The sequence below is a fragment of the Muntiacus reevesi genome, chromosome 8 (assembly GCF_963930625.1).
Source record: "Muntiacus reevesi chromosome 8, mMunRee1.1, whole genome shotgun sequence".
Lineage (NCBI taxonomy): Eukaryota > Metazoa > Chordata > Mammalia > Artiodactyla > Cervidae > Muntiacus > Muntiacus reevesi.
This window is the reverse complement of record NC_089256.1, coordinates 21,861,972-21,882,641: the sequence shown is the minus strand read 5'-3', so window position 1 is coordinate 21,882,641 and position 20,670 is coordinate 21,861,972. Positions and strand designations below refer to the sequence as shown.

General features: G+C 49.6%; 1 protein-coding gene across 1 annotated transcript in view; it reads left to right on the top strand.

The window, feature by feature from the left end:
* PRDM15 (PR/SET domain 15) overlaps nucleotides 1-20,670 on the top strand; it is a 58,960-nt gene that overhangs the window by 9,170 nt on the left and 29,120 nt on the right. Inside the window, exons 2-10 of the mRNA XM_065943239.1 lie at nucleotides 3,098-3,143; nucleotides 3,671-3,764; nucleotides 5,222-5,375; nucleotides 7,607-7,859; nucleotides 16,667-16,768; nucleotides 17,085-17,309; nucleotides 18,804-18,924; nucleotides 20,286-20,467; nucleotides 20,558-20,652. Coding sequence (XP_065799311.1) covers nucleotides 3,107-3,143; nucleotides 3,671-3,764; nucleotides 5,222-5,375; nucleotides 7,607-7,859; nucleotides 16,667-16,768; nucleotides 17,085-17,309; nucleotides 18,804-18,924; nucleotides 20,286-20,467; nucleotides 20,558-20,652 — 1,263 coding nt within the window. The 5' untranslated portion in view covers nucleotides 3,098-3,106. The remainder of the gene's footprint in view (nucleotides 1-3,097; nucleotides 3,144-3,670; nucleotides 3,765-5,221; nucleotides 5,376-7,606; nucleotides 7,860-16,666; nucleotides 16,769-17,084; nucleotides 17,310-18,803; nucleotides 18,925-20,285; nucleotides 20,468-20,557; nucleotides 20,653-20,670) is intronic.

The following is a 20,670-nucleotide window of genomic DNA, read 5'->3' as shown; positions in this document are numbered from 1 at the left end:
TGTGGGAAAAGAAGGTACTGTGCTGTGTTTGGGGGGAAATATGCCCTGGTTATGAATTCCTGGAATTTAAAGGGCAAATTGGAAATCCCATCTCTCTACCTTGTTTCCTTGTAACTAATCGACTTCCGTGGTAGAATTTTCAACTCTATCCTCTACTCTACTTATGAAATTATGTGCTCAGCAAATCTGCATTTTCATTTGGACTTTGCATTGTCTGCTGTTCATCCTTTAATAGCTCCTGGGGATGGGAATGGGGCAGAGGGCATGTGGAATCAGCATTCAGGAAGTATGCCAGCCTGCATACTTCCCCAAAATGGTACCACAGATGGTCTTGGCCAGGAGTGGGATACAGGAAGGATGTACTGGGTTGACTTAATTGGGGATGGAGGGGTGGGAGGGAAGAGGAACTATTATTGAGTGGCACACACCAGATGTATCTCACTTTATACTCCCCCCAAAACTATATGGGGTGGGCATCTTAATTTCCCTTTTATGGGTCAGGAGTCTGAGACCCCAGAATGGACATGTTCAGATTGCCCACAAATATACAGGTAGTGGGCCTGGGCGCGCTGCCTCTATGGAGGTGAACCTCAAGGTTGAACCAGAAATAGAAGTGACCAGACGTGATAAAGGTTTTGTGGAGAGCAGGAGGGCTCCCCTCCACGATGTTAGGTGGTGCCTTAGTCCCTGAGAGAAATGTGAGAAATGTGGTGTTTCGCAGAGTTTAGCAGGTGGAGAACAATAGAGGTCGTGTGAGACGAGGCTGCCCTGGAGGCGTTCACAGTCCTGTGAGGGAGGCAGGATAGAAGTGGCCACGTGAAAACTGGCTTTCTTTAAATGGCAGTACGTTAAAAAAACTAAGACCATGGCATCTGGTCCCATCACTTCATGGCAAGTAGATGGGGAAACGATGGAAACAGTGACAGACTATTTTCTTAGGCTCTGAAATCACTGTGGAGAGTGACTGCAGCCATGAAATTAAAAGACACTTGCTCCTTGGAAGAAAAACTATGACAAACTTGGTGTATTAAAAAGCGGAGACATCACTTTGCTGACAAAGGTCCGTATAGTCAAAGATGTGGTTTTTCCAGTAGTCACGTATGGATGTGAGAGTTGGACCATAAAAAAAGCTGAGGGCTGAAGAATTGATGCTTTTGAACTGTGGTGTTGGAGAAGACTCTTGAGGGTCCCTTGGATAGCAAGGAGATCAAAGCAGTCAATCTTAAAGGAAATCAACCCTGAATATTCATTGGAAGGACTGATGCTGAAACTGAAACTCCAGTACTTTGGCCACCTGATGTGAAGAGTGGACTCATTGGAAAAGACCCTGATGCTGAGAAAGATTGAAAGCAGGAGAAGAAGGGGGCAACAGAGGTTGAGATGGTTGGATGGCATCACTAACTCAATGGACATGAATTTGAGCAAGCTCCGAGAGAGAGAGTGAAGGACAGGGAAGCCTGGCGTGCTGCAGTCCACAGAGTCGCAAAGAGTCGGATACAACTGAGCAATTAAACAACAACAACAACATTTCTTTCACAAATGGAAGCGGATGGCTGCTAGGGAAAGGTGAAAGCCAGAGTTCACGACAGTGTCCTAAATCCAGATCCATGCACACGCGTGGCTTATTAAAAGCAACATCGTTCTGGGTGAGGAAACATTTCAAGGCCCAAGCCCATCCCATAATAAAGAGGACTGTACTGCATGTTGCCTTTAGAGCACAAAGTCAGGGAATTCCCCGGCTGTGCAGTGGTTAGGGCTCTGTGCTTCCACTACAAGAGCCCAGGTTCTATCCCTGGTCAGGGAACTAAGATTCTGCAAGCCACATGGTGTGACCAAAAAAACAAAATGGAAAAAAATTTTTTTTTTCTAATCACAAAGTCAGTATCTGTATATGGTTTAGGGGGCTATTAGCTGCTGCTGCTGCTACTTCTAAGTCGCTTCAGTCGTATCCAACTCTGTGCAACCCCATAGACGGCAGCCCACCGGGCTCCCGCGCCCCTGGGATTCTCCAGGCAAGAACACTGGAGTAGGTTGCCATTTCCTTCTCCAATGCATGAAAGTGAAAAGTGAAAGTGAAGTCACTTAGTCGTGTCCGACTCTTGGCGACCCCCATGGACCACAGCCTACGAGCCTCCTCCGTCTACGGGAGCAGGAACTGTCTTTAAAAATGCCAATGGAGAGGGACCTCCCTGGCGGTCCAGTGGCTAAGACTCTGTGCTCCCAATGCAGGGGGCCTATGTTTGATCCGTGATCAGGGAACTAGGTCTCATGTGCCTGGTGCAACCAAATAAATAAATACTTTAAAAAAAAAAAAAAAAAACCAGGGGAGTACTGAGCTGAGCTTCCTGGCTTTATAGCAGCTTCCCACCAGCTAGCTGTTTTACACACAGTAACGTACATATGTCAATCCCGATCTCCCAATACATCCCACCCTCCCCTTCCCCCACTGTGTTCACGTCTCTACATCTGTGTCTCTACTCCTCCCTTGGAAGTAGATTCGTTTGTATCATTTTTTCTGGATCTCACATATATGCCTTCCTATGTGAAATTTTTCTCTTCCTGACTTTACTCTGCGTGATAGACTCCAGGTCCAGAAGCGCAGGGACCTCAGCTCGGTGCTCTGCGGTGACATCGAGGGGTGGGATGGGGTTGGGATGGAGGTGGGAGGGAGGTCCATGAGGGAGGGGATATATGTACACACGTAGCTGATTCACTTCATTGTACAGTGGAAATCAACACAAGCTCGTAAAGCAGTTATCCTCCAATCAAAAACTATGAATCATCACAAGTGCCAGTGGGAAAGAATATAAGAAAGAATGGTATATATAACTGATGGAGAAGGGCACGGCAGCCCACTCCAGTGTTCTTGCCTGGAGAATCCCATGGACAGAGGAGCCCGGTGAGTACAGTCCACAGGGTCACAAAGAGCTGGACACGGCTGAAGTGACTCAGCACGCATGCACACGTAACTGAATCACTTCGCCGTGTAGCAGAAATTAACACCACTTTGTAAATCAACTTTACTCCATAAATTAAAAAAAAAAAAAAATGCCTTGGGCTCAAAGCTGCTCACTAATGCGGCGCTGTGTCCTGACAGGTGGCGGCGATGGCTGAAGACGGGAATGAAGAGATCATGTTCATCTGTAAGTGTTCCAGGGCCCGTGGCCCGCCCTCACCTGCAGGTAGAGCCACGTGCACGTCTGGTCTTTGTGTAGAGAAAAGCTGTCTCCTTTTAGATGGGATTTTACCTGTTACTGAGAACCATGGTGTATGACATGAAATGTGCTACCAGGTCCGATTTTCAAAGAATCTTCTTTCCCAGGACTCCCGGCAAAGGGCACTGGGGCAGGGGTGGCAGCAGACTCAGAAAGGTAACCCCGGGTTTTAGAAGGGTTTCTGACATGTTAGATTTATGAGAAACAGGTTATGTTGGTGAGTTTTCATTTCTTCTCCTTTACGGAGACCCTGTCCTGCATCCCCGTAGAGCTGACTCGGTCAGCCTTGCAGCGTGCCAAGGAGCTGGGTTTTTCTCCTGGGGGCATGTGGCCTGTGTTGCTCTCTTTCTGCACTTGTGGGGAGCGCTCTGGGACACCCCCAGGCTGCGGGATGCTCTGTGGGCATCTCCCTCCCCTCTCGATGCCCCCCCTGATGCCGGGATGTGTGTTTGCAGGGTGCGAGGACTGCAGCCAGTACCACGACTCTGAATGTCCTGAGCTGGGCCCGGTGGTCATGGTCAAAGACTCCTTTGTGTTAAGCAGGGCCAGGTGAGTGACCCGCCTCCAGCTGTCTTTGCCATCCTGCCTGTCAAACAGGGTTGTCTGCTTGTCACCTGTGGCGAGAGCCTGGCCACCTCGGTGTCTACACAAAGGGAGGAGACAGCAAATAAGGAGGAGAGGGACCGTCCTCTTATTCGATGCCATCAGAGATCTCCATCCACTGCAAGCTGGTTACCTGCCCCTGGGATGAGCCAGGGCGTGTTGAGGAGTTGTCCGGGTCAATGTCTTTTATCTAGTCCCTGGTTCTGCTGGGGTGCTGAACTGGTTTATACACAAAGCAACCACAGCTGAGGTTGTGGGTCTGCCCATTCAGTCTCCCTTGTGGTTCGCACCCAGGCTTGCTGTCTGACACATGCCTGGTTGGGGGCTGGAGCCGTGGGTAGTGAGCACAGGTGGCCAGGCAGAGGGGGAATAGCTGCTGAACGAGCACCTAGATCTGGTGCAGGGGCTCCGAGGCTCTGCCAGTCCACGTTTCCCCGGGGGCGGGGGACTGTGTCCCCTGGGGGGCCCCAGGTCGCAGCCCTGTTTGCCCCGTAGTAGCTGTTTGGACCTGGATGAGACGTGCCCCTCTCTGCACCTCAGTTGCCTCATCTGTAAAGAGGAGAGGATGGCCCCTCGGACGTGGCTGTCATCACAACATCTGCTTTAGGAACAGGCTGGCACTCAAGCTGTCATCTTATCACTGCTGTTCCTAGAAGCCTCCCCACTGGCTTGACTGTGACTTACCTGTGCAGAGCAAAGAGATTCCTATTTTGGCCCGGAGCACAAATCTGACCAGCTCTCTTCCAGACCCTTCAGTGGTTGCCCGTTGGCCACAAAGCTCCAGTGGGAGCCATTGGTCCTTCCCTGACGGGCTCCTCATCTCAGCTGGCCTCCTGCCGCTCCTGTGAGGGGTCCATGTCCCACTCTAGACGTGGGTCAGGCATGCCCTGGTCTTGGCTCATGCTAGGTCCCTGCCGACGTGCCTCCCTTCCTCTCCCCACCGGCATACACATGTCCTCTCCTTCACGTTGCCCAAGTTGACTTAAAAAGGCCACATTCATGATGAACCCAGCCCAGTACAGCCTCGCGGGAAACCCTCTTCTGGTCTTCAAAATGCACTCTCTTCGGCACTTCTTGTCATTCCCGTGGTCCTTTCCACGAGGCACCTCTTCGTGGTCTCTCTCTGGTCCTCCCTCCCTCTCTATAGGCCCATCAAAGAGGGGCCCGCACTTAGGGGTGTGTGTGTGTGTGTGTGTGTGCGCGCGCATGTGCATGTGAGCATTCGCTGTGTCTCCTGGGTGGGGAGTATAAACGCATCCTCAAGTCAGTGCCCCTCCATCACCTGCTCTGGGGCCAGCGGGAGCGACCTTTTCCATCGTCCTAACCCTCTGCCCTTGGTGAAGGTGGCACCCTGGCCAGTGGGCACTCGGGGCCGAGACTCTCTTCCTTTGTTCCATCTCAAGGTCATCCCTTCCCTCCAACCTGGAGATCAGACGCCTGGAAGATGGAGCTGAGGGGGTGTTTGCTGTGACCCAGCTCGTCAAGCGCACGCAGTTCGGCCCATTTGAGTCGCGACGCGTCGCCAAGTGGGAGAAGGAATCCGCGTTTCCACTGAAGGTACACGCTGGGCGGGTGGGGGCTGCGGCACCCTTGTTTGTGACCTTCCTCACGTGCAGGTGGGCAAGGGCGATGCTCACTGAAGAGTTGAGTGATTTATAAACATCCCAGAGACAGCTCTTGATGGTGTAGTTCTGCTGAATTTCCAAGACAGTGTTTCTTTTTTTTTTTTTAAGTTTATAATATATGAGCATGAGTTAAGTTAGTATTCTGCAAAACTCAGAAGAGTGTATTTAAAACATTTGCAAGAGTGGAACCCCCCCTGCCCCGCCCAGTGCAGGCAGTAGGGGGTGCTTTCTGTGGAATTTGCAGGACCGCATGGGGATTTCACACGTATGCGGAGTGTCGGGAGCTTTGCCAGGCTCTTTCGAAAGGAAGGTGTTTTGTGTTGATGAGAGACCAGTGCAAAATTCGGCAGCTCTGAAAAGCACATCAGATGGGGAGATGATGGCTTCTTTGTGACATGGAGAAAAAGAAATGGAAGAAAATCACAGGGAGGACTTGATCACTTAAAGTGAGACCCCGAGAGGTGTCACGAGGCTGGGGTTGTGAGTATGGGTCACAGCTCTGGCCCCATGCCCAGACTGTTCAGCTGCAGCCAGCCTTCAGAAACACCCATGAAATAAACTGAGAGGAACAGGCGCTGGTCGGGCAGCAGAGAGCCCCAGACGCGAGCTTTCCTGGAGACCCTTAGCAGAGACCCAAGCGTTTTGGGACAGAGATGATCCAGCTGACTGTGGGGACTCGACAGTCCTCGGAGAAGTGAGTTTATAAGGCAGATTTCAGCATGGTGGAGAGAAAGGAAAGAGACTTGATCTGTTTACAAAGAAAGGAAAGAAAGAAAGGCTGTTTTATGTGCAGGAGTGATGTCAAGAGACCTGGGGCTTATGGGCATATTGCTGTGGGCCCATGGTTGGCCAAGGCCTCTTTGAAAAAGCCATTTGTGCCTGTATCAGTTTTTTTCGGTGACTCAAGATTCTGAGGGTCTGTGTCTGGTATTGAGCTGTTCCAGCACAGGCTCAGGGTTGGGCATCTGGGTGCTTGGGGCACCTTTGTGTCCACAGAAGGAGGCCAAGGCCAACGGGGAGCACCCCCTATACCGACTGGGGGGCATCAAGCACCTGGCAGCCCCCTCCACCCCCTCCCCTTGCTTCTGAGGGCTCCAGCCTCAGAGGGGGGCCTCTAGCTCTTAGAGGTGGGGAGCCCCTACAGGAAAAGCCAGGAGAAGAAGGGAGATTTCTTTCTATAATGAGGAAGCAACAGTTACATCAGAAAATAGGGGACGGGAGCCCCCTATTCCATGTGGTTACTTTGAACTTCAAAATAGTCAAGCTTCTCCCCCTTGTCCCTGTCTGCATTCCATCCATAAAGTGGTGGTGCTGCTTTTTAGATGAGGGCAGAGCTTATAAAGATCAAGGAATGGGACTTCCATGGTCTAGGCTTAAGACTCCGCACTTCCACTGTAGGGTGCACAGGTCCAGTCCCTGGATCTGGGAAAGAAGATCCTGCATGCCGCCTGGAATGGCCAAAAAGTCAATAAATAAATGAATAAATAACTTAAATTTTAAAAAAAGGATTGAGGAACTTTGCTAAAGTCATTGAACATACTTGCAACAGAACTGGGAGAACTCAGGTGTCCTGATACACCTGGCCCAGGTATAGAGTCCAGGTGTTCCAGTGACACCCTGGGCCAGGAGTAGAACTCAGGTGTCTTCTTGCCCACTTGAAAACTGATTAGAACTCAGAGTCCATGTTCTTTACCTGGACCACAGGTAGACCTTAGGTGTCCTCATTCCCAACAGGACCATGCATAGAACTCAGGGCTCCTGAGAACTCCTGACCTGGGAGTAGAGCTCAGGCTTTCTCGTGCATCCTGGAACAGGAGCAGAGCACACGTGACTAGGTACCCACCTGGACCACAGGTGGAGATGAGGCGTCCCAGTACCCACCTGAGAACTTAGGTTTCCCAGTGACACCTGACCTTTAGCTGTGCCTCCTGCTTCCCTTTTGCCTGTGACCAGCCTGACCTGTTTCGGGGGTCTTCCGCTGCCCTCCCATCAATGTAGAATAGGTCTGTACAGTGCCCTATTTGGCCACTGATGTGGCAGTGTCTAGACTGGTCACTCAGCAGCCCCTTGCGCACACACACACACATGTGTGCACGCTGACACGCACACTGGTGGATAACCCGCCCCCATCCGGCCCTGTGGTGGGCTGCACTCCCCCCCCAGGTGTTCCAGAAGGACGGGCACCCCGTGTGCTTCGACACCTCCAACGAGGACGACTGCAACTGGATGATGCTGGTGCGGCCGGCAGCGGAGCCGGGACACCAGAACCTGACGGCCTTCCAGCATGGCAGCGACGTGTACTTTACCACCTCCCGGGACATCCCCCCAGGCACCGAACTGCGTGTGTGGTATGCAGCCTTCTACGCCAAGAGGATGGACAAGCCCATGCTGAGGCAGGCCTGCCCTGGGCTCCAGGGTATGTGGTGGCCCCCTGCCCCCAGCCTGCCCGCTGCCCTGCTGCCCCTGCCTCTCACAGCAGGCTGATGTCAGCGAGAGGCGTCTGGCTGGGCAGGCCTGCAGGGGTGGGGAATGTGGATGGGTTGGTTGGTCTGCGTGTTGATTGCCTGGCCTGAGAGGCTGTTAGAAGAGCTCTCCCCAGGCCAGACTTGTTGGCAGCAGCTCCATTCCCAGCTCGGTCCTCTGGCTTCCCATATCACTCACCTGCCCATCCTCTGGGGTCAGGTTATGGTCCCAGGGTTTGGGCAGAGGGAATGGAGCACAGAGACGTTAAGAAACCTGCCTTGAGTCACAGAGCAGAGAGTGAAGGAATCAGGATTTGAACCCGGATTCTGGATCCAGCAGCCTTCTCCTAGAGGTTGGGGTATGTGTGTGTGTGTGTGTGTGTGTGTGTGTGTGTGTGTGTGTGTGCATTTCCATGCATGTGTACACGCATATGTATGTGTGTGGGGGGGGGTCAGAGAAAGACCTAGTGGACACCTGTGATTTCACCTGCATTGTACTGGAGAAGCAAATTAGATGCAGGGCTTGCCACCCTGAACTGGGGCATCTGACCTTGTGAGGGGGCTGGTGAACTTCAGTCTTTTCCGCCCCCATTGTGGGTCCTTTGGGTGCACGTCCTCCCCACCTGACCTTGTGAATGGCTGTTACACATGGTGCTGTGACCTGGGTGAATGGGATTTCACACACCCCACCTGGGACTGCCTGGGGTGGACATGCTTGTGGCTGCCTCTAAGATGAATTCCTCTGGGGAGAAGCAGACACTGACTTTCCTCCTGACCCCAAACCACAGGATTCTGACAAGGAAATGATCTCTTGCATTTTGAGCACTGTGGGTTACCGATGGCTCAGTAGGGCAAGAGGGGTAACAAGTTTGGGGGGCTCTGGGCTATCCTATGACCCCTGCCGCATAGCCACTCCAAGTGGGCTTGCCCAGCAGTATCAAGGAGGGAGGGGTCCGTGAGGTGGCCCACACGGTTTGTCAGAGGACCACAGGTCAGGGCTTAAATGAGAGAAATGTACAGTTTCACAGTCTGGAAGCCTGAAGTCCAGGATCCAGGTGTGGGTAGGGCTGGTTCCTCCAGAGGTCAGGAGGGAGGGTCCTTTCCTGGCCCCTGTTCCAGCTCTGGTGTTGCTGATGGCCCTTGCCGATCCTTGGCTGGTCGCTGCATCACCTCGTCCCTGCCGAGATCTCTCCTTGGGTCTCTGGGTCCTCTCCCTATGAGGACACCAGTCACTGGGTTTAGGACCACCCAAATCCAGTCTCACCTGCCTTGCCCTGCCTTGCCTTGGTTACTTCTTCAAAGCCCATAGCCAGAGCCCCTGGGTAGACGTGAATTTCCAGGGCTTTCCTTCAGTCACTGCAGGCTGGGTGCAGGTGGTGGTGTGCTGAGCTTCTGGGGGGTCCCCCAGGAAAGACATATGGCTGCACATGGGGCCTGATGGCAGCAGAGGGTTTACATCTTCACAGAGATATTTGCAGAGGGACACTGGCCTTGATGGGCCTTTCTTTATTTTGATAGGAAAGGGGACAGAAGGAATTTGGAGAGACCCTTGTTTTTTCACCAGACTGCTCCTAGATCCACCCTCTGGATTTGCTAAAACTGCGTACCTGGCCCTGCTCCCCAGAGGCACCCGCAGTGGGTGGGATGAAGCCAACTCCCCCACTGCTTCCAGGGTCACCAGCATCTTCCTGACCTGGTTTCCTCATGTCCTGGATTCCATATTCCACGTGACTAGCCCAGACTACACGTCAGTCGGGTCTGACCTTATCGGTTGTGTCCTGGAGGGTGGCACAGGCCTCATGACTCTCAAGGTCAAAGCCAGCCCAGAGGCTATCTCCCCATATCGGAGTTTCTCCTTCATGGATCACAGCCTTGTTGGTGCAAAGGAGCACGTGTAACTCATTGGAGCTATGGCCGTGCAGTGCAGGGCCACCCAAGACGGATGGGTTATAGTGAAGAGTTCTGACGAAAACGTGGTCCAGTGGGGAAGGGAATGGCAAACCACTCCAGTATTCTTGCTGTGAGAACCCTATGAACAGTATGAAAAGGCAAAAGGATATGGCACTGGAAGATGAGACCCCAGGTCGGAAGGTGTCCAATATGGTACTGGGAAGAGTGGAGGACAGTTACTAATAGCTCCAGAGAGAATGAAGCAGCTAGGCCAAGTGGAAACAGTTCTCAGTTGTGGGTATGTCTCCTGGTGAAAGTGAAGTCCAATGCTGTAAAGAACAATATTTCATAGGAACCTGGAATGTTAGATCCATGGATAAAGGTAAATTAGATGTGGTCAAACAGGAGATGGCAAGAGTGATCATTGACATCTTTGGAATCAGTAAACTAAAATGGATGGGAATGGGTGAATTTAATTCAGATGACCATTATATATATCTACTGTTGTGGGCAACACAGTCCCTTAGAAGAAGTGGACTAGCCCTCATAATCAATAAGAGTCTGAAATGCAGTACTTGGGTGCAATCTCAAAAACTACAGAATGATCTGATCTCTGTTCATGTCCATGGCAAACCATTCAGTATCACAGTAATCCAAGTCTATGCCCCAACTACTAATGCTGAAGAAGCTAAATGGTTCTATGAAGACCTATAAGATCTTCTAGAACTAACACCAAAAAAAAAAAGATATCTTTTTCATCATAGAGGATTGGAATGCCAAAGTAGGAAGTCATGAGATACCTGGAGCACAGGCAAGTTTGGCCTTGGAGTATAAAATGAAGCAAGCAGGGCCAAGGCTAACAGAGTTTTGCCAAGAGAACACACTGGTCACAGCAAACACCCTTTTCCAACAACACGAGACAATTCTAAACATGGACATTACCAAATGGTCAATGCCGAAATCAGATTGATTATGTTCTTTGCAGCCAAAGATGGAGAAGCTTTATACAGTCAGCAAAACAAGACCAGGAGCTGACTGTGGCTCAGATCATGAGCTCCTTACTGCAAAATCCAGGCTTTTTTTAAAAAATTTTTTTAATTTTTTTTTTCATTTATTTTTATTAGTTGAAGGCTAATTACTTTACAGTATTGTAGTGGTTTTTGCCATACAGGTTTAAAGTGAAGAAAGTAGGGAAAACAACTAGACCTTTCAGATATGACCTAAATTAAATCTCTCATGGTTATACAGTAGGAGTAACAAATGGATTCAAGGCATTAGATCTAGTAGATGGAGTGCCAGTGCTAGTGAAGAACTATGGACAGAGGTTTGTAACATTGTACAGGAGGCAGTGACCAAAACCATCCCAAAGAAAAAAAATGCAAGAAGGCCAAGTGGTTGTCTGAAGAGGCTTTACAAGTAGCTGAGAAAAGAGAAGCAAAAAGCAAGGGAGAAAGGGAAAGATATACCCAACTGAATGCAGAGTTCCAGAGAATAGCAAGGAAAGGTAAGAAGGCCTTCTTAAATGAACAGTGCAAAGAAGTAGTGGAAAATAATAGAACGGGAAAGACTGGAGATTTCTTTAAGAAAATTGGAGAGATCAAGGGAACAGTTCATGCAAAGATGGGAACCATAAAGGACAGAAATACTAAGGACCTTACAGAAGCAGAAGAGATTAAGAAGAGGTGGCAAAAGTACACTCAAGAACTGTACAAAAAAGGTCTTAATGACCCAGATAACCATGATGGTGTGATCACTCCCCTAGAGCCAGACATACTGGAGTGTGAAGTCAAGGGGGCCTCAGGAAGCATGACTACAAACAAAGCTAGTGTGGGTGATGGAATTCCAACTGAGGTATTTCAAATCCTAAAAGATGATGCTGTGAAAGTGCTGAACTCAATATGCCAGCAAATTTGGAAAACTCAGCAGTGGCCACAGGACTGGAAGACGTCAGTTTTCATTCCGATCCCAAAGGGCGGTGCCAAAGAATGTTCAAACTACCACACAATTGCACTAATTTCACATGCTAGCAAATAATGCTCAAATTCCTTCAAGCTAAGCTTCAGCAGTACATGAACCAAGAACTTCCAGATGTACAAGCTGGATTTAGAAAAGGCAGAGGAACCAGAGATCAAATTGCCAACATTTGTTGGATCATAGAAAAAGCAAGGGAATTCCAGAAAAAACATCTGCTTCTGCTTCACTGACTGTGCTCAAGCCTTTGATCCTATGTGGATCACAGTAAACTGGAAAATTCCTCAAGAGATGGCAATACCAGACCACCTCACCTGTCTCCTGAGAAACTTCTATGCAGGTCAAGAAGCAACAGTTCTAACTGTTCCAGTCATGGAACAACAAATTGGTTCAAAACTGGGAAATAAGTGTGACAAGACTGTATGTTGTCACCCTGCTTATTTAACTTCTATGCATCATGTGAAATGCTGGACTGGATGAATGCACAGGCTGGAATCAAGATTGTCAGGAGAAATATCAACAACCATAGATATGCAGATGATCTCACTCTAATGGCAGAAAGTGAAGAGGAACTAAAGAGCCTCTTGGTGCAGGTGAAAGGGGAGAATGAAAAAACTGGCTTAAAATTCAACATTCAAAAGACTTACGATCATGACATTTGGTCCCATCACTTCCTGGCAAATAGAAAGGGGAAATGTGGAAGCAGTTACAGATTTTATATTTTTGGGCTCTAAAGTCACTGCGGATGATGATTGCAGCCATGAAATTAAAAGGTGCTTGCTCCTTGGAAGGAAAGCTATGACAAACCTAGACAGCATATTAATAAGCAGAGACATCACTTTGCTGATGAACGTCTGTATGGTCAAAGCTATGGTGTTTCCAGTCCGGACATGAGAGGTGAACCATAAAGAAGACTGAGTGCCAAAGAATTGATGCTGTAAAATTGTGCTGCTGGAGGACTCTCAAGAGTCCCTTGGACTGCAAGGAGATCAAATCAGTCAATCCTAAAGGAAATCAGCCCTGTATATTCATCGGAAGGAGTGATGCTGAAGATGAAGCCCAGGTACTTTGACCACCTGATGTGAAGAGTCACCTCATTGGAAAAAATGCTGATGCTGGAAAAGATTGAGGGCAAAAGGAGAAGAGGGTGGCAGAGGATGAGATAGTTAGATAGTATCACTGACTCAGTGGACACGAATTTGAGCAAATTCCAGGAGATAGTGAAGGACAGGGAAGCCTGGCGTGCTGCAGTCCATGGGGTTGCAAAGAGTCAGACCCAGCTTAGCAACTGAACAACAACAGTCAGAGTGACAGTTGTCCTGTTGGCTTTCTATTTTTTTTTTTTTTTTACCTGTAGGAGAGCTTCTTAATTGGGGCCTGAGTCTGATAGAACAGATCTTAATGAAATCAGCCTGGAACCGTGTCGTCTAGAACATCTGCCTCCCCACCCTGTCCTGACTACTCTTGTTCAGGAACACCAGGGTAGCTGTGACTCCACCTCTGGGCTTCTAAGAACATTGGGCACTATTAATAATTACACAGATTTTATGCCAGTTTGCAGTTTGCCAGAATAGACATTTAAATACAGAAGGAAGCATCTTTCCTTCCACCTGAAGGAGCAGTGACACACACTTCTTTCAAAGCCCAATCTATATATTTTTTACCCTGGTACTGGATTTACTTTCCTAACCACATGTTTTCATTGAATACCCATGAAGGTTAATTTCTCTTCTTTACACACACCTGGGCCCATTGGCCAATGAAGGAGGCGGCCCAGGAAGCCTCGCAGTCTCAGCCAGCAGGCATGTAGGGTTTAGAGTCAGCTGTCAGTGTCAGATTTTCAAAGTCATTTTCCTAGTAAAAGAGGTGAGCTATAAATACATTTCCTAACATTTGAGGAACTTCTTGATTACATACAACATCACCATCTTAACAACTCTTGGCATTTTTGCTTGGCATTTTCTAGCAGTTTTTAAAAACCAACATAGTGGGCATATAGTTTTCAAACAATAAAATAGTGATTTTAGTGGGCAGTATCAGTGTTTGGACAAATGTCCACAGTTGCATGAGCTCCATTGCAATCAAGATAGAGAATGGTCTGGGACTTTCCTGGTGGTCCAGCAGTTAAGCTTCCTTGTTTCCAATGCAGGGGGCCTGGGTTCGATCCCTGGTCAGGAAACTAGATCCCACATGCTGCAACTGAGTTTGCATGCCACTAAGACCCGGCACAGCCAAAGAAATTAAAAAATAAACATTCAAACTTGTTTTTTTAAAAAAAGATATAGAATATTCTCATCACCCCAGAAGGTTCCCTCGTATGACCCTGTCCCCTGGTGACCAGCATCCATCCTCTGTCCTTGTACTTAATGCCATTTCTCTTCCATTGTTTAAGCAGCCATGCGTTTCTGCGTGGCTGAGGTCCTGCCTAGCATGCTGACATACCGCGTGCTTGATCTTCATCACTTGTTTTGGTGACCGTCTGCTGGGAGCCTTCCATGTCATCACTGCCTCTCCCCTGCAGCACCGTTTCATTTTGCATAGATGCATCTCTCTTGCTGGACATGTGTTATTGTGATCAGGAGTTGCCTCCTGATCGTTGGCTAATATTTTGTTTTCTTAGAATTTTTACCTTTTAAGATAGTTCTTGTGAAATAGAACACTGCCCTCAGTGAGAGGACAGCAGTCATGACTGGTTCTTCAAGTTGGTCCTGTCAGCCCTGCTGACATCAGGCTGAAGAGAAAGGTTTCCTGCCCCAGGTCAGGTCAGCATGAATTCCACTCCTGGGCAGGGACCTCGTGGTGCAGTGACTGCAACTCGTTTGGGTTCGAAGGAGCTGCCTTTAGTCCCGCGTGTCCGCTGCCAGCTCACCCCTCCTCAGCCTTCTTCTCTGAAACTCTCCTGTGCAAGAGTACTCCGCCCTCTTTAGAACATGTGTGTTGGGGAAGGTGAGTGAGATACGGGATTTTGGTTTCAGTTGCCCCCATCTTTTCCTGATGCTCTTCCATGGATTCCCCAGAGAGCAGGTGTGGGCAAGAGCAGAGGCTGAGCCGGAGGGCACGTCCTAAGACCAGCTTCCGTGCTGCTCGCTCTCTGCTCCTTCTCTTCTAGTTTTGGTATAACTGAAAATTTCACATCGACTTACATTTCTAATCTCTTGTTATCTGACAAAGACTCAGAAAATTTTCGCAAATAGTTGTAGCAGTGGTCTCCATTTTTCCTTTCATCTTTTGCAGGCTTATTGCTGGGTTTTGATACAGAAAGAGGTGTGCTTTGTGGGTGGCCCCAGTGTGTTTTGATGGGTGTTGTAATGGGTCCTGAGTGTCAACACAAGCTGCACAGAGACAGGAGTGGAAGTGGTGGTGAGAGCTGGTGGCCCCTGCCCAGCCCTGACAGGCTGCCACGTGGGTTTTAGAGAAATCAGTCTCCTGGGCCAGGATATCATGAACATACATTCACTTGGAACGTCCCTGTTACAGAATCCAAGCTCATACTGCTCACTGTATGAGCAGCCAGTCAATTGAGAGACAGTTGTTGGGGCAGGAATAGCCACTTTATTTGGAAAGCCAGTAGATAGAGAAGATAGTGGACCAATGTCCCAAAGAACCATCTTCTATGAGTTAGAATTCAGGCCTCTTTTGTACTAAAAGGGGAGGGAATGAAGGCAAGCATTTCCTGGTTCCAGTCAGCCTCCAGAGGGGATGTGTTAATTTCTTCCTTCCTGCAGCCATTCACAGGTGAGCCTGGTCAGGATGTTTCCTGTGAGCTAAACAAAGGTATTTCAGCTTAATGTTCATTACCTGAGAGGCAGGGTTCCTAGGGATGGGTCATGATGTGTAATTTAAGCTTATAGGCAACATCCCTTTAGTGATTAACTTGTGGGTGCTTATGTGCTAAGTCGCTTTAGTCATGTCTGACTCTGTGCAACCCAGTGAACTGCAGCCCCCAGGCTCCTCTGTCCACGGGATTTTCAAGGCAAGAATACTGGAGTGGGTTCCCATTTCCTACTCCAGGGTATCTTCCCAACCCAGGGATCGTACTCGTGTCTCTTCACGTCTCCTGCTTTGCAGGTGGATTCTTGACCATTATTGCCACCTATAATAGAAAACAAAGGTTCTTCTCTATGACATCCCTAACTCTGAGGACTCACAAGAACATCAGTACTTTTTTTTAAAGAGTCTTCCCAGCCAGGATCTCCCGCTGTGTTCCATGGACCCTGGTCATCTTCCTCCGCCCCAGACTCCAGTGGGGGTACCAGGAGGGCTAGAGGCACTGCCCCCCAGCGCAAGCACCTGCCCCGGGGCAGCTATTTAAACCTAAATTCAAATGCAGTAAAAGCCGAAGTCCAGTTCCTCAGGGGCCGTGGGCACATGTGACTGCCACCTGGAAGGCAGTTACAGAACGTTTCTGTCATTGCACAAGTTTTGTTGACAGTGCTTGGACAGGTGCCATGGTGAAACTGGACTCAGGGCATGGGGCCTAACTGTCGTGGGTTCGCTCATTGTCATGTGAGCCAGTGAGAGTAGGGAATTTTCTGTGGGCTGTAGGATGCCTTTTTTTTTTTTTTTTTTTCCCTTGAAGTCATCAGTGTGTATGGAGGGGTGTGCATCTGGTCCCACTGGACTGGCTTCTGTGAGGAGCACACATTTCCTTGACTGGTGACACCCCTGCGTCAGACTGGTTCCAGTTATCTGTGCCCAGTTTCCTCATCTGTGAAATGGGGATGCTCACGGGCATGAACGAGTCCCTGTGGGTAAAACTCTGAGAACAGTGTTTGGAGGGTTGGATTTGCTCCCAAGAGATGGCAGTTGTCACCTCCTATGGGGCAGGTGCGCCCTCCACTGGGCTGGGCAGCACAGAGAGGAGCTTCTGGACCTTCTCCCCCCACCTTATCTTTTGAAGCTGCAGGCACCCCAGAGAACAGCACCCCAGTGGATGCAGAGCCCAGCCAGTGGGTGTGCAAGGTGTGTTCAGCCACCTTCTTGGAGCTGCAGCTGCTGAATGGTAAGGGGCAGGCACCTGCTGGGCCAGACGCCAGGGAGTCCCTGGATGCGTTCACCCAGACTCACATTGTCACTTCCATCGGCGAGGATGTCAGGATTCCCCTGGCTCCGCTCCTGGCCCGTGTCCTGCAGGCCTCCTCCCAGGGATCTGTGCTTTGGCTTGAAGTCCTCTGCGTGTCTGGCACTGAGGGATCTTGTTTTCTTTCCGCCAGCTCAGCAGAGTAGTTCAGTTGGGGAGGATGGTAGTGGGGGCTGTCTCTGTTTTTGTGGCCTAAGTGTTTTCAGCCTGGTGGACTCATCATAAGCATCTTCTGCAGAGCACCTGTTGGGCCACTTGGAACAATCCAAGAGCGGCGCCCCAGCTGGCCAGCAGGAGTCGGCCCCGGAGAAGGAAGCAGATGTGCCCCGGGGGGAACCTGCTGAGGTTCCCAAGACTGTCAGTGCCACCAAAGAGCAGAAGAAAAAGCCTCGAAGGGGAAGAAAACCCAAAGCATCCAAACCAGAGCAGCCTCTAGTCATTGTTGAAGGCAAGGAGCCAGCAGGTGAGGGGGGTCCTGGGGGAGGAGCCATCTTGGGGGCGGAGCCATCTTGGGGGCGTGGTCCTTGGAGGTGCCATCTTGGGGGCGTGGTCCTGGGGAGGAGCCAGCTTGGGGCGTGGTCCTGTTGGAGGAGTGCTGATAGCAGAGAGGGGCCTAAGGCCACATTGCCTCCTTGGCAGGCAGGAAAACTTGGTCTGGAGTCTACATGGAGGTGCTGTCTAAGCACTTCTCTTGCTGTGAACCAGCTCTTTCGAGTACAGCTTACTCCCAGTGCGGTTGGTAGAGCGCGTGGGTTGTGAACTTTGATAGGCGGGTTCCCCAATGTAGGCGGTCTGGACAGAACATTTCCATGTCCTCAGCCACCCATCCTGGGAGCTCTGTGCTCAGTATCTTCCAGGCCACATGTGGAGAAGACTCGCCCACGTTGGGCTTCCCACTCTCCTTCGGTGCCGAACCATGTCTGTCCATCATGTGGGTGCTCCAGCGTCTGCTCCCTATGGGCATGTGGCTGTGCTCTGGGCCATGGCTAAAGGTGTTACTCTGACTCTGTAGTGGCTTCAGTTGAGTTTGGAGGGAACTTGGTCTCTCGAGTGAGGGGTCCCCACGAAGCCATGTCCCCTCAGCCCTCATGGCCTCACCAGAAGTGCCACCAGATTCCTGGCAGGTCTGGCATGTAAGGACCAGACTTGATGCTCAGACATTCGTGAGTCCCCACACTGCCTTCCTCACTGACCACCCACTGGGCAGTTTTTCTTCTTGCTATCTGCTGTAGCCCAGGATTTCTTTGTGAGTGACAAGAAATTCTTGTTCTCGCTCAGAATTAAAGAGAATTCAGAGGAGCTGCCCTCAGATAATATTCTCAGGAGAGGTGGTTTAAGCTTCCCCTGGACAGTCTCCGTACTTCTCTATAAACAAGAAAAAAAGACAGAAGTGAAAAGCTTATTAAGTTATTATTTCACTAATTATTAGTTGCATTAGGAAGACACATAGTAGGTGAAATAGATAAATCTTTTTGTGTAATCTTACCATATTTCATTTGTCAATCCTGGGTCCCTATTACTTTGGTCATTTTAACTTTTACAGAAAATGATTATTTGCTTTTGAACGTACTCATGATGACCTGTGTAATTACAGAAATTAATATTCCTAAATCTCTGTGAGGATGAATTTAATAAGTTATAAGACCGTACTATATATCAAAGTGTTTCGTTTTACGTGGTATGAAAAGGGATTGAAGTAGAGTCATGATTCCTGTGGTTTTAAAAAGAATCACTGATTCCAACTCCAGTTTTGAGTTAAAATAACATTTTGCTTTTTTCAATCTGCAGGCATATGTGTGGATTCTAAAGTACTGCTGGTTTTTTTCCTCTGTCAATCTTGTGACCCGTGTCTAGGGCATCGGCCTGGCTGCGGCCCCTTGGGCCTGTCATCTGGGTTCAGCTGTGTTCTGTCTATGGCCCCAGCTGTGACACAGCTTGTCTCATCCCCTTCTTGCAGAGCAAGTGACAGAGATCATGACTGAGGTCGAGCCCGTGACTGCGACGCCAGACGAGCGGATCATGGAGCTGGTTCTCGGGAAGCTGGCCGCCACCCCCAGCGACACCAGCTCAGTGCCAAAGTAAGTCTCAGCATGGCACTCGGCCTGGCTTCACGGGCAAAGGCGTGTGGCGGCTAATCCATTTCAGAGGGAAAGCCTGACGGGAGGGGATGGTTTACTTCTTATGGGAAATGCCCGTGTGTGGGGAGCAGCAGGAAGGTCTTAGAGCTCAGGGAGTTACTAGTGCAGCCTCTGTGAAAATAGATGAAAAAGTCTTTCTATTGTAGTAAAATACATGTAGTATAGAATTTATCATCTTAGCCATTTTTAAGTGTATGGTTCAGTGGTTTCAAATACATTCACGTCTTTGTGCAACCTTCCATCCATCTCCAGAATTTTTTCATCTTCCGCAAGATGAAACTCCATCCTTATGAAATACTAACTCCCCATGTCTCCCTCTCCAGCCCCTGGCACCCACTATTTTGCTTTCTGTCTCTGCGAAGACCTTACAGGAGGTACTCGTGTCTCTCAGGATCTCATATAAATGGATCACACATGGTTTTCCTTCAGTGAGTGGTTTACTTCACTTAGCGTAATGCCCTCGAGGTCCATCCATATTGTAGCAGGTATTGGAGTGTCCGTCTGGTTTTAAGTCAGAATATTACTCCATCATGCAGGAGGACCACACTTTGTTCATCCTCTCGTCCACCAGCTGATACTTGTATTGTGTCTAACAAGGCTGCTATGATGGAACAGTTTGTATCTGAAACTTCTATAAATTTAATATTCTGCATTTCTCTTCTTTTTATGAATGAGGAAAATGTTTATATTTTAGTTATTATTCTTAGTAATTTTTTGCCCTGAAGTTGAATAAGCCCGTGACAGTGTTTCAGGTCCTTTTTGGAGTGCGTCCTTCAGTGTCAAAGCATGTCTGGTCCTAGACAGTCCAGGAAGCTGTGCAAAAACAGAGCAGAGAGTATCAGAAATGGTGAGCATGACCTGCTTATTCATGCTCTGTCTTATTGCCCAGAGGATTTCGATAACTTACTGCTAGAAACACATTTAATAAGGAGAAGAAGTTTGAAAAAATCAGGTTCAGGGAAGATATGAAACAGGGAAGAGGCAAGTGAAGAAAGGAGAAGAGATGGGGTCACTCTGGCCAACACACTCACTGAGCTCCAGGCTTCTGGTGACCAGAGTTAATGCTGAGGGAGATGAGTGGCTGGTGTGGAAGAAACTTGAGTGATGCCACTGCACGTTCAGGGTGTCTCCCTTATCCAGAAGCCCCAAAGCTGGGGGACACCTGAGCCCAGCACCCCCCTGTGGCATGGAGCTCGGAAGATTCGACCGGCGCTCTTTCCTGGATGACTGTAACCTTGAACTTTTCTCCCCAGCCACCCTGCCTCCCGCCTGCCTCACCAGCCTGTGCATCTCTCCTGCAGGTTCCCGCATCACCAGAGCGGCACCATCACCCTCAAGAGGAGCCTGATCCTCTCGAGCCGGCACGGCATCCGGCGGAAGGTGGTGCGTCAGTTGGGTGAGCACAGGCGCGTGTACCAGTGTAGTATCTGCAGCAAGGTCTTCCAGAACAGCAGCAACCTGAGCAGGCACGTGCGCTCCCACGGTGAGTGCCCGCCGCCACCCGCTCCGCCCCGGGGGGCCAGGCCTCGGCGCGCCTGGAGGAGTGACAGGCTCGTCACTGGCTGGTCCTTAGGTGACAAGCTGTTTAAGTGTGAGGAATGTGCCAAGCTGTTCAGCCGCAAGGAGAGCCTGAAGCAGCACGTCTCGTACAAGCACAGTAGGAACGAGGTGGGTGACGGAGGAAAG